At 45.0% G+C, this 25710-nt stretch overlaps 1 protein-coding gene and 1 long non-coding RNA gene across 8 annotated transcripts in view; one reads left to right on the top strand and one right to left on the bottom strand.

Annotated features, from left to right (window-relative positions):
• Window positions 1–25710, bottom strand: part of LOC110538463 (myocardin-related transcription factor B) — a 55904-nt gene that overhangs the window by 10326 nt on the left and 19868 nt on the right. For 2 of the 7 annotated variants that reach the window (XM_036938322.2, XM_090193369.1), the window contains exons 2-8: window positions 13038–13284; window positions 4053–4118; window positions 1947–2002; window positions 1761–1836; window positions 1233–1397; window positions 777–997; window positions 305–451 (exon numbers count right to left, since the gene is read on the bottom strand). In XM_036938322.2, the coding sequence (XP_036794217.2) occupies window positions 305–451; window positions 777–997; window positions 1233–1397; window positions 1761–1836; window positions 1947–2002; window positions 4053–4118; window positions 13038–13194 (888 nt within the window). In that variant the 5' untranslated portion in view covers window positions 13195–13284. Of the gene's footprint in view, window positions 1–304; window positions 452–776; window positions 998–1232; window positions 1398–1760; window positions 1837–1946; window positions 2003–4052; window positions 4119–7226; window positions 7652–9634; window positions 11252–13037; window positions 13285–25710 lie in introns of those variants that run through there. The other 5 variants (XM_090193367.1, XM_090193368.1, XM_090193366.1 and 2 more) reach the window with 5 other exon arrangements.
• On the top strand, window positions 10019–15489 carry LOC149979374 (uncharacterized). The gene is made up of 3 exons (XR_016485269.1): window positions 10019–10161; window positions 12661–12774; window positions 14315–15489. It is a non-coding gene; the product is annotated as an uncharacterized LOC149979374 (long non-coding RNA).

The raw sequence follows: 25710 nt of genomic DNA, 5'->3' as shown, positions 1-25710 counted from the left end.
GTGACTTTCATGTTTACAGGGTATATTTAGTGTTTGTAGGAAAAGCTTGCTCAGCTAACTGGGATCAAAAAGGAACCAAAACATCGTCATTGATGAAATAAATAGCTTTCTGTACCAAGAGACAGAAAAGTTTGGTTATAGCTAGTAATGTGCTCCGCTAAACGCTATAAACAAATGTATATTTAATATTTGCATTGAATGTACAGCTTTGCACATTGCCATGAAATACCATACCTTTGCCACAAGGTTCAAGTACTCTCCATCATGTGATATGACGTCACTTTCTTTCAAATTTGTGGCTCACCTTTACTAACATGGGCCCCGGCTTTGGAGTGGCAACAATGGTGATTGGCTGAGGCGTGGTCACCAGGCGATTGTTCTGATGCTCATTGGTGGAGACATGAGAGAAGTTGAAGAAGTCTGTTGTGGACTGGGAGGTAGGTAGGCAGTGCTGAGATAAAGAGACAGATAGAAACCACATGGCCCGTTCAGTAAGAAGGGGAACAGAGGCCTGTAAATCCCCCTCCCACACTAAGCCACAAGGGCAGAGCAACTGGAAAAAGACTAACAAAAGATGGATGTCGTCTAACAGAAAACAGGAGGCAAAGAATATTTTCTAGCAAGCAGAATTTGATATACAACAGGCAGGTGCAATGGGAGACTATTATTTAGGCCCAAAATGTAGAAACATAAAATATTTACGCTGTTAGTCATACCATAACAACACAATGTAAGATGGGTATTTATAGGTGGTGAGGTACTGCGATGGGACCTACCTTCATGGTGATGGAGCTGGTCGGTGGGGAGGTGGAGAGGGCAACAGGGGCTTCTGTCACCCTGGGGGTTCTGGGGGAGGGTGAGGGGGCAGAGGAGCTCTGGGACTCTTGGCTGGCTGGCTGCTCTGGGGACAGGGCGTCGCTGCTGTCCTCGTCAAAGTTGTACACATCAGGTGTTTTCGTCTTGGGGAAGTCATTCTCCACCTCACCGTCTGGGGGATCTGCAACGTAACACGTGCAAAAGCACAGCTTATTAATTACAAGTAGACCAATGGAGAGAGGTTTGTACTAAGTTGTTTCTCATGGTAGTCACTGGAAATGCCTCATTGCTGTGTTAGTCGTAATAGGCACTTTCAGAAATCTACACCATACAAATATGCAGGGAGTGGGAGTTGAATGAGTTACTTCGCCCTTAGCCTGGAAATAATAATGTATAAAGTCAAGAGTGTTCTCTACCGGTGACGCCGTCCTTAACGAGGCTGGGTTCCACAGGCAGAATGTTCTTGACCACCAGCTCCATGGGGCCGGGTCGCTGGGCCAGCTTCTCATTGAGGTCATCAGCCAGCCTGGCTCTCTTCAGCATCATCTGAGTGGCCTGCAGAGAGGGCTCCGCATGGGTCTCTGTGGGACAGACAGCAAGTCATCAGTAACTGCTAGTCTACCTAGAACTCACAACAGTACTGTTCTACTACTGTGTGTCTCACAGTGGAGACTGTTTAAGGTGGTATGTCCTCATACGTCAAAGACAATCAATCAGACAACTGATTGTAACATCTCAAGAATATTTAATATCCTATGGATTGTATCCAATAGGGAGGGATTCAATTTCACAGGATTCTCCTCTTCCGTCATCATCTCTCTTCTGAGAGCTAACTTGGTCAACTAAATGCACATGTACTTTCTGGTGGTAGCTGAGTATGCTCCGTATCATCTGTCTTCTCTATAGCCTATCATAAAGCATACAGTACATGGCAGTGAGGTTACCTTGCAGGATGTGCATGCGGACCAGCTCTGAACGTTCAGGTCTACTGCGGATTTTGTGCTTCAAGAAGTTCTCAGTCTGTAAGAAAACAACATAAAACTACATTTAATCGAGATGATATGGAATGGCATGGGTATGTGATAGTGTGTTTTCATCTCAATGAAGTACAATGAACAGTGAGGTCTTACCCTGGACCTCTGCAGGCTGCGGATCTGTTCGTGGAAGGCAGCAGGGCATTTCAGTGCTATGGGAGGGAAGATCAACATCATATACAGTGAGCTCCAAAAGTATTTTTATTTTATTTAACTAGGCAAGTCAGTTAAGAACAAATTCTTATCTACAATGACGGCCTAGGAACAGTGTATTAACACACAGATTAATACTAACCATTACTATGCTAACCATTACAATAACAGGGGAGGTTCTTTTTTTTTTGGGGGGGGGGGGTTATGATATGCCTCTAATTTTTTCACTCATCATTATTTATGATTTATTCAGGACACTCTGTAATCATGGTAACATCCACATTAATGTAGAAGTGTTTAGAAACATATTATAATCTTATTTACAATAAAAGTGACTGCAAAATGGCACAATACATGATTTACCATTCATTTCTATTGGGCACAAACTAATCTGAAACACAACCAACACAAACAGCAAATGCATCCAGCAAGTTTGTAGTCACAAGCTTGATGTAGTCATTGCGTGCTAGGAATATGGGACCAAATACTAAACTTTTGACTACTTTAATACACATATAAGTGAATTTGTTCCAATACTTTTGGTCCCTTAAAATGGGGGACTATGTACAAAAAGTGCTGTCATTTCTAAACGGTTCACCAGATATGGATGAAAAAAACTCAAATGAAAGCTGACAGTCTGCACTTTAATAGTCATTGTATCATTTCAAATCCAAAGTCGAAACATTTGTCACTGTCCCAATACTTTTGGAGCTCACTGTAACTACCTACATCTTCTGAGGGGTAAAAGGTCAACTCGTCCTCCTGTCATATTTGAGACATTAAGTAGTTGTACTTGATGACAAGCTGACGACAACAAGGGCGAGACAATAATGTTTGTTATTTCTTTGGAAGAGAGGATTACTTTTCTACTACACAATAGCTGACGGGAGTAGGACAGGATGTCTCTGAATGTTCCACTCATCCAACTAGTGAGACAGTCAGGCCGAGACTTTGATCTCATCAGACACACTTATCCTGCTGTTGTCATGGCACGGCTACACCCATTAGTCACCTCTAACTAACACAAGCACTGTTTGCTCTCTACAACACACACACACCGAGGTCTGAACACACACTGACCAGTGGTTCTTCTTAGTCAGAGGGAGTGTGTCAAACTCAGAGGAGCAGAGCTAAGCATTCCTGAGCGTCACCCAAGTCCTGGCCTACATACCTATAGTAAGTCCACTGTGTGGGAGAACCAGAGCGATTCACCCAGTGTCGCTGGCTGGGAGGTTCCTGTGCTGCCTGTTCTAGGGCCACAGTGGGGGTTACTGACCTCCAACGCAGGCCCAGTCACTGACTCATACAGCTCTGACTGTGGAGCCTAATAAGAGGAGCTTAGAGTACACATGGAGGAGGCCTATTATAGGGCTGGACAAGACAAGACAGAGCACACTCCCAGCACTGAGAGGTCTCTGGTCTGGGGCTCCTGCAGCTCTAGCCACAAATAACTTAGCTACATCACTGTTCCCCCTCTCTCTGTGTCTGTCTGCTGTCTGACGTCTTATCAGTCTGTCTGCTCTAGTCTGCAACCCACTGGCTCCCAGAGAGACTAATCCAGTAAGGGCAGCAAAAGGAAGGATTCGGCTCCACTTTGCTGACTTTGAGAGCCGGGTGTGGAAGTTTTCAGTATGCCTTTTGGTTTCTGGTATGCCACTGGCCACCGATGTATGCCTCACTGTGGATTAAGACCTTGGACCATTCAGAGTATTTATTTATTCTACAAACATCATGACGAGGTTGTGGTGGAGGGTGGTTCGAGACATCAGTAGTGGCAGAATTCCACTCCTGTATGGTTGTCATAATAGTAGCAAATCAGACAGCACGTAGTTCAATCTATGGTATTAATTTAGGTAATAATTGTATGACATTTATTTTCTGAGAGCTTTCTGGAACCAAGACCCACTTTAATGACTGTGGTGTGGGTGCAGTTATAATTTTCCTACATGCCAGACCAATAACCTTAACTCTGGTAGAGGTGAGTTACAGTATATTAAATCCTTGGTGGTTTGAGAGTGGCGGTGCCCAATGCTCAGTGGTTATACTCACGTGGCATGATGCCCTGCTCCACTAGCTGCTCACGGGTGCGTCTCTGCTGCAGGCGGCGCTGGAGGACTGTGGGAGAGAAGCAGAGATAAGTTAGAGTTCAACCTATGCCTAACTAGCCTAGTCCCAGATCTGTTTGTGCCGCCACGCCAATGACCATAGGAGTTAGCAAGACAGCATAAACATATCTGGGACCCACCATTTACATCCTAGAGCTGGGACGATGAACTGAAAATGATCGATACCAGTCACTGGTGCACATTCATGTTATAAAATTCTGGCAATTTATTGCAATATGGATTTTGTCCACCCAGTTCTACTACACACCTAACCCACAGATTAAGGCAATAGGTTACTTAAAACAGAAACGATAGGAGGGAGGTTGGTCGGGGAGGGTAGGTGGGCATATAACGTGAAGGTCTAGCAACCCAAACGTTGCATATTCGACTCACATAATGGACAATTTTTACATTTGAGCTAATTAGCAACTTTACAAGTTTACATACACCTTAGCCAAATACATTTAAACTTAGCCAAATACATAAAAAATCCCCTGTTTTAGGTCAGTTAGGATCACCACTTTCGAGAATGTTAAATGTCAGAATAATAGTAGAGAGAATGATTTATTTCAGATTTGATTTATTTCATCACATTCCCAGTGGGTCAGAAGTTTACAGACACTCAATTAGTATTTAGTAGCATTGCCTTTAAATTGTTTAACTTGGGTCAAACGTTTTGGGTAGCCTTCCACAAGCTTCCCACAATAAGTTGGGTGAATTTTGGCCCATTCCTCCTGACAAAGCTGCTGTAACTGAGTCAGGTATGTAGGCCTCCTTGCCCTTGCACACTCTTTTTCAGTTCTGCACACAAATTTTCTATAGGATTGAGGTCAGGGCTTTGTGATGGCCACTCCAATATCTTGACTTTGTTGTCCTTAAGCCATTTTGCCACAACTTTGGAAGTATGCTTGGGGTCATTGTCCATTTGGAAGACCCATTTGCGACCAAGCTTTAACTTCCTGACTGATGTCTTGAGATGTTGCTTCAATATATCCACATAATTTTCCTACCTCATGATGCCATCTATTTTGTGAAGTGCACCAGTTCCTCATGCAGCAAAGCTCCCCCACAACATGATGCTGCCACCCCCGTGCTTCATGGTTGGGATGGTGTTCTTCAGCTTGCAAGCCTCCCCATTTTTCCTCCAAACATAACAATGGTCATTATGGCAAATCAGTTCTATTTTTGTTTCACAAGACCAGAGGACATTTCTCCAAAAAGTACGATCTTTGTCCCCATGTGAGTTGCAAACCGTAGTCTGGCTTTTTTGGAGCAGTGGCTTCTTCCTTGCTGAGCGGCCTTTCAGGTTATGTCAATATAGGACTAGTTTTACTGTGGATATAGATACTTTTGTACCTGTTTCTTACAGCATCTTCACAAGGTCCTTTGCTTTTGTTCTGGGATTGATTCGCATTTTTCTCACCAAAGTACTGTCATCTCTAGGAGACAGAACGCGTCTCCTCCCTGAGTTGTATGGCGGCTGCGTGGTCCCATGGTGTTTATACTTGCATACTATTTTTTGTACAGATTAATGTGGTACCTTCAGGCGTTTGGAAATTGCTCCCAAGAATGTACCAGATCTGTGGAGGTCTACAATTTTTTTTCAGAGGTCTTGGCTGATTTATTTTGATTTTCCCATGATGTCAAGCAAAGAGGCACAGAGTTTGAAGGTAGGCCTTGAAATACATCCACAGGTACACCTCCAATTGACTCAAAGAAATGTAAATTAGCCTATCAGAAGCTTCTAAAGCCATGACATAATTTTCTGGAATTTTCTAAGCTGTTTAAAGTCACAGTCAACTTAGTGTATGTTGACCCACTGGAATTGTGATACAGTGAAGTATAAGTGAAATAATCTGTCTGTAAACAAATGTTGGAAAAGTAGATGTCGTAACCGACTTGCCAAAACTATAGTTTGTTAACCAGAAATGTGTGGAGTGGCTGAAAAACAAGTTTTAATGACTCCAACCTAAGTGTATGTAAACTTCCGACTTCAACTGTACTTACTACTTTTCAACTACTTAGCTAGCATGCTAGCTAACCCTAACCTTAACCCCTAACCCTAACTCCGAACCTTAACCACTAGCCTAGCTAACGTTAGCCACCTAGATAACTTTAGCCACAACAATTTGGAATTCCTTATAAAGAACATTGTGTACTGGACACAATTTGTTATGAAGAAGAAAATTGAGTAATGGACCCGAAAAAATTGACCAGTCACCAATTTGTGTTGACACATCACAGCCCAGCCAGAACAAAACAGGAAGTCCTGTTCCTCCACCTAAGACATCCTATAAAGACAGCCTACAGACTTTCTGCATGGTTAACCTACCAGACAACTAGCAATTGCACTCTTCTTGGCACTGTGAGTTTACATTTGAGCAATTACATGGGCTTTAAATATTAATATACAAGCTCTCTTCAAATAAAGTGAAGACAAGGACATACTGAGGACAGACTGGGATGCAAATGCAGAGGTAACTTTACATAGATGTTCAACTTGAAATACAAACATAGATAGACATGGGCATGGGATGAGTCTTTCTCAAGTACCACTGTAGAAAGAACAAACCCTGAAGACTAATTACAGGGCAATGTTCATTTGTCCGAGTCACCTCCGAGTTGGACATGATGTCATCCCAGGACTGAGTGAACTCGGTCTCTTTTGTAAGTGCCGCCCCATAAAAAGTGAGATGTGTAGTCTTGTTTTGGAGCGGTAAGCACTGATCCATGAAGTCCTTGGAACATAAAAAGACAAGAAGGCCTCTTATGCAGGAGGCTCCAAATCCTTGGACGGCACCCAATGTTATTTTTCTATCATAATAAACTGCAGTGTGGGCCCAGTTTAAACATGTTATAAACAGGCGAGCGTGGACGTGTTATTTCAGTGGAATAACAGTGATCCTCAGCAAAAATATTTGAAGAGGAAGGTGACGGTTGATGGTGACGAACGACGCGGCGCTGTGAAGAATGTTGGGGCCCTTATCGTCACCAAGGCACTCTGTTCATAGAGAGGTCGGACAACTGCTGGAGTAGACTGCTCATTGGCTATAGCCAGATGGTCAATGCACAGTCAAACACACACATAGACACTAAACACTACATACTACATACACACCCAGGCCTGCTCCGCTCTAGTCCCCTGGGACAGTCACTGCGTCTGACCAGGCCAACGTGACTCACTCCAGCTAAAATAAACTGGGCAGCTGTGAGAAGAAGGCCTGGGAACCATGGAGTCTGGAGGTGGCATGGGGGTGGGGGCCGGGACTGGACTGGAACCCAAAGCATTGTACAGAGTGGGGGGGACCCGCTCCCACTGGTGGACAGATGAGCACAGAGAGTCCCAGGGAGCCAAGGCAGGGGAGCAACTGAGTCCATTCTCAGAGCCCCCCAAAACTTTTACAAGCCCCTCTGCGCCTCCATGGCTCAGAACACTGTGTTCCTGCTCCCTATCCATGGTTCCCATTACACGTTCACACCAGGGTCAGGTTAGCAGTTTTTTCATGAATCTTGTTCTGGAGGAAGTTCTGCAGCGGTCACTAGCTGGAACAGCCACAAAGACATAAAATTAGATTTTGACCCTATCTTTAACCACACTGGTAACCCTAATGCCTAACCCTAACTTTAAATTAAGACCAAAAAGCTCATGTTTGTTTTCATTCATTTTTACAAAATTGTGACTTTACAGATCGCCTATCTAAGGGGAAATCGCTCAGTGCTGCCTCCAGGACAAGACTTATGACCATACATGTCAACCTGCACACCAGGGGGGCACCGACACAGAAAGATCATTTTGGAAGATAGGAGAGAATTACCATTGGTTGGTTTCAAAATTCATATTATCCACTTTGACTCGACTGGAAAAGAATGCTAAAGGATAATTGTCGATTTATGAGAACAATACTGCATTTCAAGTTGTTATTCTTGACATCAACGTGGAAAGTACAGCCCATGCCTGAAGTGCTCCTTACATTTTGTTTGGCCGATGTCAATAGTGCTGTTCTCAGTGAACCCTGGCTAACCTCTGTGTGATGCAAGTCGGCTGTACTCCCCTGCTCTCCAGCACAACATAAACAGAGGTACTTCACAAACCTCAGAGTGTACATAGGCTTTACTAATATCCCTGTCTCCTGATTCTATCTCTAATCCCCTGCCTATGTTCGTCTCAACAAAACTCATCTCTGGACAAAGTCTACCATTAGATCTCTTGTTCTGACTTTTTCCTAGAAACACTCTGCGTAAATATAAAAGAGAATCTGTTTTGTTACGGCTACACTGTTATAGAGACAGTCGGACACTGACATAAGCTATGTTGACATTATTGCTGGAAATATACAGTATTCTCCTTGCAGCTCAGCTGTGCTCCATGCCCTTGCAAATGCTCATTCACTCGATGAGTCAGTTTGTTGTTTGATGTATGCTCGAAGATAGATAAGGAATAAAACATTGCCAATAAATTCAAACCAGATCCATCCAACTCATCCAAGAATGATTCTACACCCATGACCCGAGGGGACACAATAGCTTTTAAATATGACCTACATTGAAGCCAGGTAATAGAGTCATATCACCTTTTCTTTACACACCAAGTTGTTCTTTGAAACACCTAATACTATCAGGAGCTGCCCTGCAACAGTATGCAGATCACAAACAGAATGTGGAGCAACAGCATTTCCAGGTTTAGCATTTCACTGGGGACTATTCCTCCCAAGCCAACATACTGTACAGCAGAATGCTATCGTTCAGGAAAAGGTACAAACTAAGTGGTGACATCATGCTTAGCTGATAGCCTGAGGGTAACACTGAGCTCTGCAGTTATTTGTCATCATAAGAAGTGAACACCGAGTCCTGGGTTTAAGGATCCTAATAATATGATACGCTATATAAACCCACCTCCCTAGTCCCCTCCCTCATTCTGGCCTCATCTCCTCCCTCATTTTGACTTTGCTTGTTTCTAATAGAAAACAACAACTCTTTACACTATTGTGATGCTGTTAATCCAGTCTCAAACGGATACTGGACATAATTTAATAGCTATTCGTTCTGTAATGCCCTATCATTTCCTGGTGGGGCTCTCTGTCTCTGTCCTAGCCCAGCGTCAAGGTGTTATCATCAATTAATCATTACAGATTACTCTGACATCACTGCCGTGGGTCAAGTTGGTCAAGGCCTATAAGTAGCTGTATATTTCATTCAAGGTAATCACGTTGACTGAAAAGCAGAGCTAAACCCATAAAGCCATACACATTTCACTGTAACTCCATTATTTTACTGAGAACTTAAACAACTACCTGCCTTCTAGTGAGAATATACTGTAGTTAAAAAGTCCTAAACACACAACATTTTTGGAGACAACCGTAGAGGAAACCAAAATGGATTCTGATTTATGTTGATACTAGGCTTCATGCCAACAACGTAGTGATGCTACCTAGCAGAGAGAGCAAGAAAGAGTGAAAAGGTAAGCGATAGAAAGAGAGAGTGAAAGAATGAGGAGGGAGAAAAGGAAAGACAGAGAGAGACGGGCACCTGATTTAAATTTACCCCTGCAGACGGCGGGGGTCTCCACGTCGAGGCACGCCATAGAGGAGGAGAGAGCCGGGTCGCTTAGCGGCCGGGTCTGGAGTCCCATGGAGTGATCAGGGCAGTGAGGAACGAGGACCAGCATGAGGGTTTGGTAATGAGGGAAAACACCCAGCTAGGAGCGTATGGTAAGAGAACTGTTTCTCACAGTCTGGTACGTACAGTCCCTCCCTCTCTCTCTCCAGTCTCTCCAATCTCGCTCTGCCTGTCTTTGTGTTGGTCTCAGCGGGAGCGAGTGTGCGCTCACTCATGCTCTGGCTGGGCTCAGCGTCAGGAGGAGGAGGGAACACAGACAGACGAGCCACTGTTAACCCCTGCTGGGTCACTCTGCTCAGCTCTCAGTGCTCTGCTCTTTCAACACTAGCCTCATTAGAACTAAATACAATGAGTCAAGCAACTTTAATTACCAAAACAACACAGAGAACAATACAAACTTTTGACTAAACCAACTGCTGTCCTAAAAGTCTATAAAGGTAAGTCATACTTTCAACCATATCATGAAATAGGCTAACTACATGCATGTATTGAAATGTCATTTTAACTTATTGTGTCTTTCTTGGCCCAAAAACATAGAGTATTTGTGACTTTTGAGTGCGAGGATGAAAAGCTCCATGAGAAAACGAGCTGGGAATTTATTTTCATACCATGTTGTGTCACTGGATAAGAATGACAAAAACAAACATGCTGAGGCCCCTGGGACATTGATGTTTATCTTTGTCACTTTTCCCAGTTGTAAAGTGTGTATTTCTGACATTTAGCACATTCTTGTTATTGCTATCATTTTCATTTCATTATTTCGACTACAACACGACACTCAAAGCACAAACATGACATTAATACAATCTTATCTATTGTTTTCATTTGTGTAGACCCAACCGTGGCTGTTGCTGACTAATATTGACATAAGTATCAATATTGTCTTTCGGATTTCAAACAAAATAGATTAAATGTAAACATTAGAAATGGGAGGTGGTTGCATTCAACCCTGTCTCCTTCACAATGTTGTCTAGGAGAACATATATCAATCTGGTCTCTGTGTCCGAGAACCAATAACAGCAAAGATAAATATCACCCACCCAGAGGAGACTTCTAAAGGGACAACAGGGAAGAGAGAACACCGAAGAGTGATACCAGATGAATAGATGGTCATTTCCAGCCGGGTTAGCATTCACATACAGGAAGTATGAGTCATACGCTTGAAGTCCAGATCTGTGTCCCTCCCTACTCCCTAACACTGCAGGTTAAAGGGCAGAGGGCAGCCAACATGAACTGGCATGCTGCTTCTATTTCCATTCCAATCCATTTCGCCCTGCTATATTTCACCCATGTCAATGTTCAAGGACAACTTGGGAACAGTCATGAACGTGTTAACCTTACAATACTATAAAATGAAACAACTGCAAGCTGAATGTCTAGATAAACAGCGGTAGTCATATTATGACACTAACAAAGATACAGACCCGAAAGGAAAATGACTGGCCGGCATCATGTGTTCAAATGGATTAGGAATGCTGCTTAAATGAAAGCAAGCTCCTCTATAGAGCCGGTCCTGATCCTGATTCTAGCCCCTGTTGTGCATGTGAATCCACTACAGGGGGTCTCCCTCTTAGGAAGAAAGACAGGATGCAGACTGTGCTCTAGACGCCCCAGATGCTCCCTGTGACGTGCCTGACTGTGTCAGCTCCTGCTGGGGCCCAGGGAGGGAGAAAGAGCCATGGTGGGGAGGGATTCATGGAGCTCAGACCTGGCCTGCAATGGGATCAATGTGTCTGCATGGGATCAATGTGTCTGCAGCCCAGAGCAAGAAGAAAGTGGCAATCAATACAGAGAGTGGCACAAGATGGAGTACCAAGCAGAGACACTGGCCTATGAGAGCTCCCCACTAAAGGGGTGTGTTGATGTTGCAATGTCAAGGGCCTCCACAAGTGCATACTGTATGGAGTAAACACTTCAATAATGGATGGCGTATGATGTCCGATGTGCATCGCTATCAATACAAAAATGTTGGGTCCCGTGTATCACGTGAGCTGCATTGGAAATTATTAATCAGACATTAACCAGAAGAGAAAACAAACAGCGAACTTCCTGTATTATTCTGGTGATAAAAGACATCATAGTCTGAGTCGAGTCCAAGTTTTCTGAGGGAGGGGCTTGTGAGGGGAGGGTAGTAAGGGTCAGTACACGAGAGATTAAACTTGGCCAGACGCATGTATTTTGAAACGGAACTAAATTTAAAAAATCTCCACTACATCATCACATCATCAACAAGGCATAGAGTGCAACACATTTGAGTTTTCCCAGTGTCTGTCTCTTGGGCAATAAGGTTGGGGTGAACAGTGGTCTCTCTAGGGACTGGGAAAATGTCAGGCTACCACTCGGGGTGGGTGAGTGTCAGCCTCCCCACCAGACACTGCCTCAGTGCTACCCCTCACTATGGTTCACATGCCAGAGGAATATTTCCAGATTGGGGTTCTGGCTTTGGTCTGAGAACCAGTGGGTTAGGAGAGTGAGATAACAGAGGAGATCTCAAGATACTGAAGGTTCACAATTTCAAGGAAAATGCACTGGGAAATATTAGTAAGGAATTCATCATCAGTGAAAAGTTAAATTAGAGGCTCAACCCGTTCATTGACTTTGTTGAAGTCTGTTCATCAGAATCTGCATCTAATTTATAATATCATTAACTCATTAATAATTCCCGCTTTTCTGAGAGCAACCAACAAACAAAACACTTAGTGGCCCAAGGAGAGGACTGACTTTGGGACTTGATGTCAGGAACCGTTCAAGCTGTGATTATGTGTTGGCTTCCAGATGCAATTCCAGTATAATTCCCCACTTCTCTCCACAAACAAATCTCTCTGGACTGGAGAGGAGTTTGTTTTCTCACTGTCAGGGCAGGCTTGCTCTCTGATGGATGATATAGAAACCAGAGTCTCTGGGTTAATTTCAATCTTATTTCCTTGATTTGTCAGCGCCTCGGATCTGCTTCAATGCATTTTGAGAAGGAGGCAAGGAGAGAGGATGCAAGAAATCAAATACAATTGATTCACCCTCTGTGTTTTCACCACTCATCCTCCTGATACTAGGTATGCAATTACAAATTGGAAATGAATATGCAAAGTGGAAATTACAAACTTTAGAAGCCTTTTTAAACCTCTAATACATTATTCAACTGGCAGCCAAGTTTGCATGTCCTGCTGTGCTGCTCAACAAGACCTTAACTAGCTGAATCAGATATGCTAAATTAGGGTTGGACTGAAAATCTACAGGACAGTAGATCTCCAGGATGAGGGTTGGGCAGCCCTGCCCTAGGTGATTGACCTATGTGACTGAATGGTCTACTACTCACCGTTCTTACGCTCTTTGAGAGGTGGCAGGCTTGGACTGGGCTCCATAGTCAGATCTTCCAGCTCGTGGGTCACTGCCTCGCTCCGGAGACTGGGCACCAGCAGCGCCAGCTGCAGGCTGAAGGCCCCCTCCACTCCCAGACTCCCCTGGGGCTCCATGCTGCAGCCTCAGCACTCCTCAGGAGGAGGAGCTAGGCCGGGTCTCCTGGAAACCAGCAGGGCAGATAGAGCTGCTGTTGTCAGTTGTTGCTGGGGAGATGGGAACATTGTGTCATTTTACAGCAGGAGTTATTCATCACATGACAAACTTGGCTGCCAATTGAATAATTTCATTTACTTATAACGGTTTTACTTCTAACAGTTGATTGCATGGAGATCACTATGGAACTGAAGCAGAAGGGAGCTTGACAATGGGGTTAAAGATTCATGTGCCCTGTTAACATTTCATCTGATGCTGATCAATAAGAATCACGCTAAAAGCCAAATGACTTATTTTAACAGATGAATGTACAAAATGTAAAAGGTCTTAGCATATTGTACGTTTCTAATTAGTAATACATTTCCCAAGTTTTGTATAGAATTGGATTCCAAAGTTTCCTGTTGGTCTTATTACCATCACTTCATCAACCCATATTCTTAGGTCCTAACTGACCTAAAACAGGGAATTTTTACTAGGATTAAATGTCAGGAATTGTGAAAAACTGAGTTTAAATGTATTTGGCTAAGGTGTATGTACATTTTCCAAGCTGTTTAAAGGCACAGTCAACTTAGTGTACGTAAACTTCTGACCCACTGGAATTGCGATACAGTGAATTATAAGTGAAATAATCTGTCTGTAAACAGTTGTTGGAAAAATGACTTGTGTCATGCACAAAGTAGATGTCCTAACTGACTTGCCAAAACTATAGTTTGTTAACAAGAAATTTGTGGAGTGGTTGAAAAATTAGTTTTAATGACTCCGACCTAAGTGTAAGTAAACTTCCGACTTCAACTGTATAGGTTCTATACATATCACATATATCTTTATGTGGCTCTTATCCCAGAGTAAGAGTGGGATAAGGAGTGTGTAGACAGCATTGTAGGTAGTGTAGACTGGGCACAAGGCTCCACAGCTGGGGCGTGTTCAGCAGGACGGTCAGATAGAAATATGCTATGTAGAACAAACATTCCTCCTGTATGTGTTGAATAAGGAATAACGTCAGCTCTATGCACGGAAATTCTATCTGTAACGTTGGAGAACGTTTTGCAACTGAATGTGGCTCTGTTCTATGTCTGCCAGTGACAGATCCTGAATGTGCAACGTGAGGCAGACTGTGGTGCAGATACAGATCCAGGCTGCTTAGAAATGGAGCCATCGTCAGTCTGTTTCAGGAGAACAGCCTACAGAGGGGATTCAGGTGTACACAACATTACCTTTCAAGTGCCAGATATGAAATGACCTTACCCTATAGCTGCTACAGTGTCTGGCTTCTGAAACCTGCCATCCAAAAGTAACAACCCAAGACATATGAGCTGCAAGGCACCTTCCATCTCTAAAACAAACTCCAGCTGTGTTAAAACTAAGGCGGATCTTTGTTTGTTCTTCTTCATGCATTCCGGTTTCAGCTCCACTGGGAGCTGGCAGACTGGGAGAGGTATGAGAGGTGGCTATGGACAATGACAGCATTCTGGGCACAGTCCTCCCATCTCAGCGTGCACTCAGCACAGCAACTGTTTAGCACATCTCAGCATTAGCCTAGGTCATTATGGTTCTTTGCTTGAATTCACATCACTAGTACAGAATTTCTTTTTTGAATGTCAGAACATGGTTTGACATGGTGGTTTAAGGGTAGAGAGTGCAATCTTAGAGAGAATGTGAATATTTATGTCAGCTTGACGTGCGAACTGATGCTTGGAGCTACATATCGAGGCTTGTAAGTGTGTTTTTTTTCTTTAGATGCGGGAGGAAATATATATATAAAAAATCCAAATCATTCCAATCATTTAAGTGATTTACTGTATGGGATGTCAAAACCAGTTATTTCTAGCACCTTGTACCAGACAGATGTGCCACTTCCCCTATCACCCATTTGACTGTCCTATGTCAGATAGTGATGCCATAAAACATATCAGATACACTTTCCTCATATAATAGTCAATTCCATCGCAGCGTACGCAAAGCCTACAGTTTGCTGATTGATATATGCAATACAATGGGTTAAATCACAGAGATAGCAAAATGCTTTCAATGATGTGCCATGGAGCCAAACATATCACCCTTCCATCCCCTCCGTCCCAACCCAGAATCTACTCTCTCTCTCTCTCTCTCTCTCTATAATGTGCTCCAGCCTCCCAGAGGATGGAGTGGCACCAGTCCCATTTCTCCTGTCTGTCTCCAGGGTGTTATGCTGGGTAAAAAGAGAACCAGCTGTGTTGCAGGATACCTCTGGATAAAGACACAGTCCAAAATGGAAATATTGTTATTTATCTACAACACACATATAAATCTCCATAGTGCTTTGGTATGAGTAGCAGTGCCAAAAAAACGTCAAAATAGAAGACGGACAAAGATAGTTTTACACAATGAGGTCTGTGCTCTCTACCACACGAGGCACATTATCGAGATGGGCAAAACAAATGAGAAAGCTGCTACTTAACTCAGTTGATATACTGTACTAGGAGAGGGTTTGTTTGCAGCTAGGAGAAGGTTTATTTGCAGCTAGGAGAGGGTTTGTTTGCAGCTAGGAGAGGGTTTGTTTACAGCTAGGAGAGGGTTTGTTTACAGCTAGGAGAGGGTTTGTTTGCAGCTAGGAGAGGATTTGTTTGCAGCTAGGAGAGGGTTTGTTTGCAGCTAGGAGAGGGTTTGTTTGCAGCTAGGAGAGGGTTTATTTGCAGCTAGGAGAGGGTTTGTTTGCAGCTAGGAGAGGGTTTATTTGCAGCTAGGAGAGGGTTTGTTTACAGCTAGGAGAGGGTTTGTTTACAGCTAGGAGAGGGTTTATTTGCAGCTAGGAGAGGGTTTATTTGCAGCTAGGAGAGGGTTTGTTTACAGCTAGGGGAGGGTTTATTTGCAGCTAGGAGAGGGTTTGTTTACAGCTAGGAGAGGGATTGTTTGCAGCTAGGAGAGGGATTGTTTGCAGCTAGGAGAGGGTTTGTTTACAGCTAGGAGAGGGTTTGTTTACAGCTAGGAGAGGGTTTATTTGCAGCTAGGAGAGGGATTGTTTGCAGCTAGGAGAGGGTTTGTTTACAGCTAGGGGAGGGTTTGTTTGCAGCTAGGAGAGGGTTTGTTTACAGCTAGGAGAGGGTTTATTTGCAGCTACGCAAGGGTTTGTTTGCAGCTAGGAGAGGGATTGTTTGCAGCTAGGAGAGGGTTTGTTTACAGCTAGGAGAGGGTTTATTTGCAGCTAGGAGAGGGATTGTTTGCAGCTAGGAGAGGGTTTGTTTGCAGCTACGCAAGGGTTTGTTTGCAGCTAGGAGAGGGTTTGTTTGCAGCTAGGAGAGGGTTTGTTTGCAGCTAGGAGAGGGTTTGTTTGCAGCTAGGAGAGGGTTTGTTTGCAGCTAGGAGAGGGATTGTTTGCAGCTAGGAGAGGGTTTGTTTGCAGCTAGGAGAGGGATTGTTTGCAGCTAGGAGAGGGATTGTTTGCAGCTAGGAGAGGGATTGTTTGCAGCTAGGAGAGGGTTTGTTTGCAGCTAGGAGAGGGTTTGTTTGCAGCTAGGAGAGGGATTGTTTACAGCTAGGAGAGGGATTGTTTACAGCTACGCAAGGGTTTATTTGCAGCTAGGAGAGGGTTTGTTTGCAGCTAGGAGAGGGATTGTTTGCAGCTAGGAGAGGGTTTATTTGCAGCTAGGAGAGGGATTGTTTGCAGCTAGGAGAGGGATTGTTTGCAGCTAGGAGAGGGTTTATTTGCAGCTAGGAGAGGGATTGTTTACAGCTAGGAGAGGGTTTGTTTGCAGCTAGGAGAGGGTTTGTTTGCAGCTAGGAGAGGGTTTGTTTACAGCTAGGAGAGGGTTTGTTTACAGCTAGGGGAGGGTTTATTTGAAGCTAGGAGAGGGTTTGTTTGCAGCTACGCAAGGGTTTATTTGCAGCTAGGAGAGGGATTGTTTACAGCTAGGAGAGGGTTTGTTTACAGCTAGGAGAGGGTTTATTTGCAGCTAGGAGAGGGTTTGTTTACAGCTAGGAGAGGGTTTGTTTACAGCTAGGAGAGGGTTTATTTGCAGCTAGGAGAGGGTTTGTTTGCAGCTAGGAGAGGGTTTGTTTACAGCTAGGAGAGGGTTTGTTTGCAGCTAGGAGAGGGTTTGTTTGCAGCTAGGAGAGGGTTTGTTTGCAGCTAGGAGAGGGTTTGTTTGCAGCTAGGAGAGGGTTTGTTTACAGCTAGGAGAGGGTTTGTTTACAGCTAGGAGAGGGTTTATTTGCAGCTAGGAGAGGGTTTATTTGCAGCTAGGAGAGGGTTTGTTTACAGCTAGGAGAGGGTTTGTTTACAGCTAGGAGAGGGTTTATTTGCAGCTAGGAGAGGGTTTGTTTGCAGCTAGGAGAGGGTTTATTTGCAGCTAGGAGAAGGTTTGTTTACAGCTAGGAGAGGGTTTGTTTACAGCTAGGAGAGGGTTTGTTTACAGCTAGGAGAGGGTTTATTTGCAGCTAGGAGAGGGTTTGTTTGCAGCTAGGAGAGGGTTTATTTGCAGCTAGGAGAGGGTTTGTTTACAGCTAGGAGAGGGTTTGTTTACAGCTAGGAGAGGGTTTATTTGCAGCTAGGAGAGGGTTTGTTTGCAGCTAGGAGAGGGTTTATTTGCAGCTAGGAGAGGGATTGTTTGCAGCTAGGAGAGGGTTTATTTGCAGCTAGGAGAGGGATTGTTTGCAGCTAGGAGAGGGTTTATTTGCAGCTAGGAGAGGGATTGTTTGCAGCTAGGAGAGGGTTTATTTGCAGCTAGGAGAGGGTTTGTTTGCAGCTAGGAGAGGGTTTGTTTGCAGCTAGGAGAGGGTTTGTTTGCAGCTAGGAGAGGGTTTGTTTACAGCTAGGGGAGGGTTTATTTGCAGCTAGGAGAGGGATTGTTTGCAGCTAGGAGAGGGTTTGTTTGCAGCTAGGAGAGGGATTGTTTGCAGCTAGGAGAGGGTTTGTTTGCAGCTAGGAGAGGGTTTGTTTACAGCTAGGGGAGGGTTTATTTGCAGCTAGGAGAGGGTTTGTTTGCAGCTAGGAGAGGGATTGTTTGCAGCTAGGAGAGGGTTTGTTTGCAGCTAGGAGAAGGTTTGTTTACAGCTAGGAGAGGGTTTGTTTGCAGCTAGGAGAAGGTTTGTTTACAGCTAGGAGAGGGTTTGTTTGCAGCTAGGAGAGGGTTTGTTTGCAGCTAGGAGAGGGATTGTTTGCAGCTAGGAGAGGGTTTGTTTGCAGCTAGGAGAGGGTTTGTTTACAGCTAGGGGATGGTTTATTTGCAGCTAGGAGAGGGTTTGTTTGCAGCTAGGAGAGGGTTTGTTTGCAGCTACGCAAGGGTTTATTTGCAGCTAGGAGAGGGTTTGTTTGCAGCTAGGAGAGGGTTTGTTTGCAGCTAGGAGAGGGTTTGTTTGCAGCTAGGAGAGGGTTTGTTTGCAGCTAGGAGAGGGTTTATTTGCAGCTAGGAGAGGGTTTGTTTGCAGCTAGGAGAGGGTTTGTTTACAGCTAGGAGAGGGTTTGTTTACAGCTAGGAGAGGGATTGTTTACAGCTAGGAGAGGGTTTGTTTGCAGCTAGGAGAGGATTTGTTTGCAGCTAGGAGAGGATTTGTTTGCAGCTAGGAGAGGGTTTGTTTGCAGCTAGGAGAAGGTTTATTTGCAGCTAGGAGAGGGTTTGTTTGCAGCTAGGAGAGGGTTTGTTTACAGCTAGGAGAGGGTTTGTTTACAGCTAGGAGAGGGTTTGTTTGCAGCTAGGAGAGGGTTTGTTTACAGCTAGGAGAGGGTTTGTTTACAGCTAGGAGAGGGTTTGTTTGCAGCTAGGAGAGGGTTTGTTTGCAGCTAGGAGAGGGTTTGTTTACAGCTAGGAGAGGGTTTGTTTACAGCTAGGGGAGGGTTTATTTGCAGCTAGGAGAGGGTTTGTTTGCAGCTACGCAAGGGTTTATTTGCAGCTAGGAGAGGGATTGTTTACAGCTAGGAGAGGGTTTGTTTACAGCTAGGAGAGGGTTTATTTGCAGCTAGGAGAGGGTTTGTTTACAGCTAGGAGAGGGTTTGTTTACAGCTAGGAGAGGGTTTATTTGCAGCTAGGAGAGGGTTTGTTTGCAGCTAGGAGAGGGTTTGTTTACAGCTAGGAGAGGGTTTGTTTGCAGCTAGGAGAGGGTTTGTTTGCAGCTAGGAGAGGGTTTGTTTGCAGCTAGGAGAGGGTTTGTTTGCAGCTAGGAGAGGGTTTGTTTACAGCTAGGAGAGGGTTTGTTTACAGCTAGGAGAGGGTTTATTTGCAGCTAGGAGAGGGTTTATTTGCAGCTAGGAGAGGGTTTGTTTACAGCTAGGAGAGGGTTTGTTTACAGCTAGGAGAGGGTTTATTTGCAGCTAGGAGAGGGTTTGTTTGCAGCTAGGAGAGGGTTTATTTGCAGCTAGGAGAAGGTTTGTTTACAGCTAGGAGAGGGTTTGTTTACAGCTAGGAGAGGGTTTGTTTACAGCTAGGAGAGGGTTTATTTGCAGCTAGGAGAGGGTTTGTTTGCAGCTAGGAGAGGGTTTATTTGCAGCTAGGAGAGGGTTTGTTTACAGCTAGGAGAGGGTTTGTTTACAGCTAGGAGAGGGTTTATTTGCAGCTAGGAGAGGGTTTGTTTGCAGCTAGGAGAGGGTTTATTTGCAGCTAGGAGAGGGATTGTTTGCAGCTAGGAGAGGGTTTATTTGCAGCTAGGAGAGGGATTGTTTGCAGCTAGGAGAGGGTTTATTTGCAGCTAGGAGAGGGATTGTTTGCAGCTAGGAGAGGGTTTATTTGCAGCTAGGAGAGGGTTTGTTTGCAGCTAGGAGAGGGTTTGTTTGCAGCTAGGAGAGGGTTTGTTTGCAGCTAGGAGAGGGTTTGTTTACAGCTAGGGGAGGGTTTATTTGCAGCTAGGAGAGGGATTGTTTGCAGCTAGGAGAGGGTTTGTTTGCAGCTAGGAGAGGGATTGTTTGCAGCTAGGAGAGGGTTTGTTTGCAGCTAGGAGAGGGTTTGTTTACAGCTAGGGGAGGGTTTATTTGCAGCTAGGAGAGGGTTTGTTTGCAGCTAGGAGAGGGATTGTTTGCAGCTAGGAGAGGGTTTGTTTGCAGCTAGGAGAAGGTTTGTTTACAGCTAGGAGAGGGTTTGTTTGCAGCTAGGAGAAGGTTTGTTTACAGCTAGGAGAGGGTTTGCTTGCAGCTAGGAGAGGGTTTGTTTGCAGCTAGGAGAGGGATTGTTTGCAGCTAGGAGAGGGTTTGTTTGCAGCTAGGAGAGGGTTTGTTTACAGCTAGGGGAGGGTTTATTTGCAGCTAGGAGAGGGTTTGTTTGCAGCTAGGAGAGGGTTTGTTTGCAGCTACGCAAGGGTTTATTTGCAGCTAGGAGAGGGTTTGTTTGCAGCTAGGAGAGGGTTTGTTTGCAGCTAGGAGAGGGTTTGTTTGCAGCTAGGAGAGGGTTTGTTTGCAGCTAGGAGAGGGTTTATTTGCAGCTAGGAGAGGGTTTGTTTGCAGCTAGGAGAGGGTTTGTTTACAGCTAGGAGAGGGTTTGTTTACAGCTAGGAGAGGGATTGTTTACAGCTAGGAGAGGGTTTGTTTGCAGCTAGGAGAGGATTTGTTTGCAGCTAGGAGAGGATTTGTTTGCAGCTAGGAGAGGGTTTGTTTGCAGCTAGGAGAAGGTTTATTTGCAGCTAGGAGAGGGTTTGTTTGCAGCTAGGAGAGGGTTTGTTTACAGCTAGGAGAGGGTTTGTTTACAGCTAGGAGAGGGTTTGTTTGCAGCTAGGAGAGGGTTTGTTTACAGCTAGGAGAGGGTTTGTTTACAGCTAGGAGAGGGTTTGTTTACAGCTAGGAGAGGGTTTGTTTGCAGCTAGGAGAGGATTTGTTTGCAGCTAGGAGAGGGTTTGTTTGCAGCTAGGAGAGGGTTTGTTTGCAGCTAGGAGAGGATTTGTTTGCAGCTAGGAGAGGGTTTGTTTGCAGCTAGGAGAGGATTTGTTTGCAGCTAGGAGAGGGTTTGTTTGCAGCTAGGAGAGGGTTTGTTTGCAGCTAGGAGAGGGTTTGTTTACAGCTAGGAGAGGGTTTGTTTGCAGCTAGGAGAGGGTTTGTTTGCAGCTAGGAGAGGGTTTGTTTGCAGCTAGGAGAGGGTTGGTTTGCAGCTAGGAGAGGATTTATTTGCAGCTAGGAGAGGGTTTATTTGCAGCTAGGAGAGGGTTTGTTTGCAGCTAGGAGAGGGTTTGTTTGCAGCTAGGAGAGGGTTTGTTTGCAGCTAGGATAGGGTTTATTTGCAGCTAGGAGAGGGTTTATTTGCAGCTATGCAAGGGTTTTTGCAACGAGGAGAGGGTTTATTTGCAGCTAGGAGAGGGTTTATTTGCAGCTAGGAGAGGGTTTATTTGCAGCGAGGAGAGGGTTTATTTGCAGCTAGGAGAGGGTTTGTTTACAGCTAGGAGAGGGTTTATTTGCAGCTAGGAGAAGGTTTGTTTGCAGCTAGGAGAGGGTTTATTTGCAGCTAGGAGAGGGTTTGTTTGCAGCTAGGAGAGGGTTTATTTGCAGCTAGGAGAGGGTTTGTTTACAGCTAGGAGAGGGTTTGTTTACAGCTAGGAGAGGGTTTATTTGCAGCTAGGAGAGGGTTTATTTGCAGCTAGGAGAGGGTTTGTTTACAGCTAGGAGAGGGTTTGTTTACAGCTAGGAGAGGGTTTATTTGCAGCTAGGAGAGGGTTTGTTTGCAGCTAGGAGAGGGTTTATTTGCAGCTAGGAGAAGGTTTGTTTACAGCTAGGAGAGGGTTTGTTTACAGCTAGGAGAGGGTTTGTTTACAGCTAGGAGAGGGTTTATTTGCAGCTAGGAGAGGGTTTGTTTGCAGCTAGGAAAGGGTTTATTTGCAGCTAGGAGAGGGTTTGTTTACAGCTAGGAGAGGGTTTGTTTACAGCTAGGAGAGGGTTTATTTGCAGCTAGGAGAGGGTTTGTTTGCAGCTAGGAGAGGGTTTATTTGCAGCTAGGAGAGGGTTTATTTGCAGCTAGGAGAGGGTTTATTTGCAGCTAGGAGAGGGTTTATTTGCAGCTAGGAGAGGGTTTATTTGCAGCTAGGAGAGGGTTTATTTGCAGCTAGGAGAGGGTTTATTTGCAGCTAGGAGAAGGTTTGTTTACAGCTAGGAGAGGGATTGTTTGCAGCTAGGAGAGGGATTGTTTACAGCTAGGAGAAGGTTTGTTTGCAGCTAGGAGAGGGTTTATTTGCAGCTAGGAGAGGATTTGTTTGCAGCTAGGAGAAGGTTTGTTTGCAGCTAGGAGAGGGTTTGTTTGCAGCTAGGAGAGGGTGTGTTTGCAGCTAGGAGAGGGATTGTTTGCAGCTAGGAGAGGGATTGTTTGCAGCTAGGGGAGGGTTTGTTTGCAGCTAGGAGAGGGTTTGTTTGCAGCTAGGAGAGGGTTTGTTTGCAGCTAGGAGAGGGATTGTTTGCAGCTAGGAGAGGGATTGTTTGCAGCTAGGGGAGGGTTTGTTTGCAGCTAGGAGATGGATTGTTTGCAGCTAGGAGAGGGTTTGTTTGCAGCTAGGAGAGGGTTTGTTTGCAGCTAGGAGAGGGTTTGTTTGCAGCTAGGAGAGGGATTGTTTGCAGCTAGGGGAGGGTTTGTTTGCAGCTAGGAGAGGGATTGTTTGCAGCTAGGAGAGGGTTTGTTTGCAGCTAGGAGAGGGTTTGTTTGCAGCTAGGAGAGGGTTTGTTTGCAGCTAGGAGAGGGTTTATTTGCAGCTAGGAGAGGGTTTGTTTGCAGCTAGGAGAGGGTTTGTTTGCAGCTAGGAGAGGGTTTGTTTGCAGCTAGGATAGGGTTTATTTGCAGCTAGGAGAGGGTTTATTTGCAGCTAGGAGAGGGTTTATTTGCAGCGAGGAGAGGGTTTATTTGCAGCTAGGAGAGGTTTGTTTACAGCTAGGAGAGGGTTTATTTGCAGCTAGGAGAAGGTTTGTTTGCAGCTAGGAGAGGGTTTATTTGCAGCTAGGAGAGGGTTTGTTTGCAGCTAGGAGAGGGTTTATTTGCAGCTAGGAGAGGGTTTGTTTACAGCTAGGAGAGGGTTTGTTTACAGCTAGGAGAGGGTTTATTTGCAGCTAGGAGAGGGTTTATTTGCAGCTAGGAGAGGGTTTGTTTACAGCTAGGGGAGGGTTTATTTGCAGCTAGGAGAGGGTTTGTTTACAGCTAGGAGAGGGATTGTTTGCAGCTAGGAGAGGGATTGTTTGCAGCTAGGAGAGGGTTTGTTTACAGCTAGGAGAGGGTTTGTTTACAGCTAGGAGAGGGTTTATTTGCAGCTAGGAGAGGGATTGTTTGCAGCTAGGAGAGGGTTTGTTTACAGCTAGGGGAGGGTTTGTTTGCAGCTAGGAGAGGGTTTGTTTACAGCTAGGAGAGGGTTTATTTGCAGCTACGCAAGGGTTTGTTTGCAGCTAGGAGAGGGATTGTTTGCAGCTAGGAGAGGGTTTGTTTACAGCTAGGAGAGGGTTTATTTGCAGCTAGGAGAGGGATTGTTTGCAGCTAGGAGAGGGTTTGTTTGCAGCTACGCAAGGGTTTGTTTGCAGCTAGGAGAGGGTTTGTTTGCAGCTAGGAGAGGGTTTGTTTGCAGCTAGGAGAGGGTTTGTTTGCAGCTAGGAGAGGGTTTGTTTGCAGCTAGGAGAGGGATTGTTTGCAGCTAGGAGAGGGTTTGTTTGCAGCTAGGAGAGGGATTGTTTGCAGCTAGGAGAGGGATTGTTTGCAGCTAGGAGAGGGTTTGTTTGCAGCTAGGAGAGGGTTTGTTTGCAGCTAGGAGAGGGATTGTTTACAGCTAGGAGAGGGATTGTTTACAGCTACGCAAGGGTTTATTTGCAGCTAGGAGAGGGTTTGTTTGCAGCTAGGAGAGGGATTGTTTGCAGCTAGGAGAGGGTTTATTTGCAGCTAGGAGAGGGATTGTTTGCAGCTAGGAGAGGGATTGTTTGCAGCTAGGAGAGGGTTTATTTGCAGCTAGGAGAGGGATTGTTTACAGCTAGGAGAGGGTTTGTTTGCAGCTAGGAGAGGGTTTGTTTGCAGCTAGGAGAGGGTTTGTTTACAGCTAGGAGAGGGTTTGTTTACAGCTAGGGGAGGGTTTATTTGCAGCTAGGAGAGGGTTTGTTTGCAGCTACGCAAGGGTTTATTTGCAGCTAGGAGAGGGTTTGTTTGCAGCTAGGAGAGGGTTTGTTTACAGCTAGGAGAGGGTTTGTTTGCAGCTAGGAGAGGGTTTGTTTACAGCTAGGGGAGGGTTTGTTTACAGCTAGGAGAGGGTTTGTTTACAGCTAGGAGAGGGTTTGTTTACAGCTAGGGGAGGGTTTATTTGCAGCTAGGAGAGGGTTTGTTTGCAGCTACGCAAGGGTTTATTTGCAGCTAGGAGAGGGATTGTTTACAGCTAGGAGAGGGTTTGTTTACAGCTAGGAGAGGGTTTATTTGCAGCTAGGAGAGGGTTTGTTTACAGCTAGGAGAGGGTTTGTTTACAGCTAGGAGAGGGTTTATTTGCAGCTAGGAGAGGGTTTGTTTGCAGCTAGGAGAGGGTTTGTTTACAGCTAGGAGAGGGTTTGTTTGCAGCTAGGAGAGGGTTTGTTTGCTGCTAGGAGAGGGTTTGTTTGCAGCTAGGAGAGGGTTTGTTTGCAGCTAGGAGAGGGTTTGTTTACAGCTAGGAGAGGGTTTGTTTACAGCTAGGAGAGGGTTTATTTGCAGCTAGGAGAGGGTTTATTTGCAGCTAGGAGAGGGTTTGTTTACAGCTAGGAGAGGGTTTGTTTACAGCTAGGAGAGGGTTTATTTGCAGCTAGGAGAGGGTTTGTTTGCAGCTAGGAGAGGGTTTATTTGCAGCTAGGAGAAGGTTTGTTTACAGCTAGGAGAGGGTTTGTTTACAGCTAGGAGAGGGTTTGTTTACAGCTAGGAGAGGGTTTATTTGCAGCTAGGAGAGGGTTTGTTTGCAGCTAGGAGAGGGTTTATTTGCAGCTAGGAGAGGGTTTGTTTACAGCTAGGAGAGGGTTTGTTTACAGCTAGGAGAGGGTTTATTTGCAGCTAGGAGAGGGTTTGTTTGCAGCTAGGAGAGGGTTTATTTGCAGCTAGGAGAGGGATTGTTTGCAGCTAGGAGAGGGTTTATTTGCAGCTAGGAGAGGGATTGTTTGCAGCTAGGAGAGGGTTTATTTGCAGCTAGGAGAGGGATTGTTTGCAGCTAGGAGAGGGTTTATTTGCAGCTAGGAGAGGGTTTGTTTGCAGCTAGGAGAGGGTTTGTTTGCAGCTAGGAGAGGGTTTGTTTGCAGCTAGGAGAGGGTTTGTTTACAGCTAGGGGAGGGTTTATTTGCAGCTAGGAGAGGGATTGTTTGCAGCTAGGAGAGGGTTTGTTTGCAGCTAGGAGAGGGATTGTTTGCAGCTAGGAGAGGGTTTGTTTGCAGCTAGGAGAGGGTTTGTTTACAGCTAGGGGAGGGTTTATTTGCAGCTAGGAGAGGGTTTGTTTGCAGCTAGGAGAGGGATTGTTTGCAGCTAGGAGAGGGTTTGTTTGCAGCTAGGAGAAGGTTTGTTTACAGCTAGGAGAGGGTTTGTTTGCAGCTAGGAGAAGGTTTGTTTACAGCTAGGAGAGGGTTT

This window comes from Oncorhynchus mykiss, chromosome 12, assembly GCF_057628025.1.
Source record: "Oncorhynchus mykiss isolate SJ-2025 chromosome 12, ASM5762802v1, whole genome shotgun sequence".
NCBI lineage: Eukaryota > Metazoa > Chordata > Actinopteri > Salmoniformes > Salmonidae > Oncorhynchus > Oncorhynchus mykiss.
Note: the sequence above shows the minus strand (reverse complement) of the source record. Positions and strands in the feature narration are given on the sequence as shown.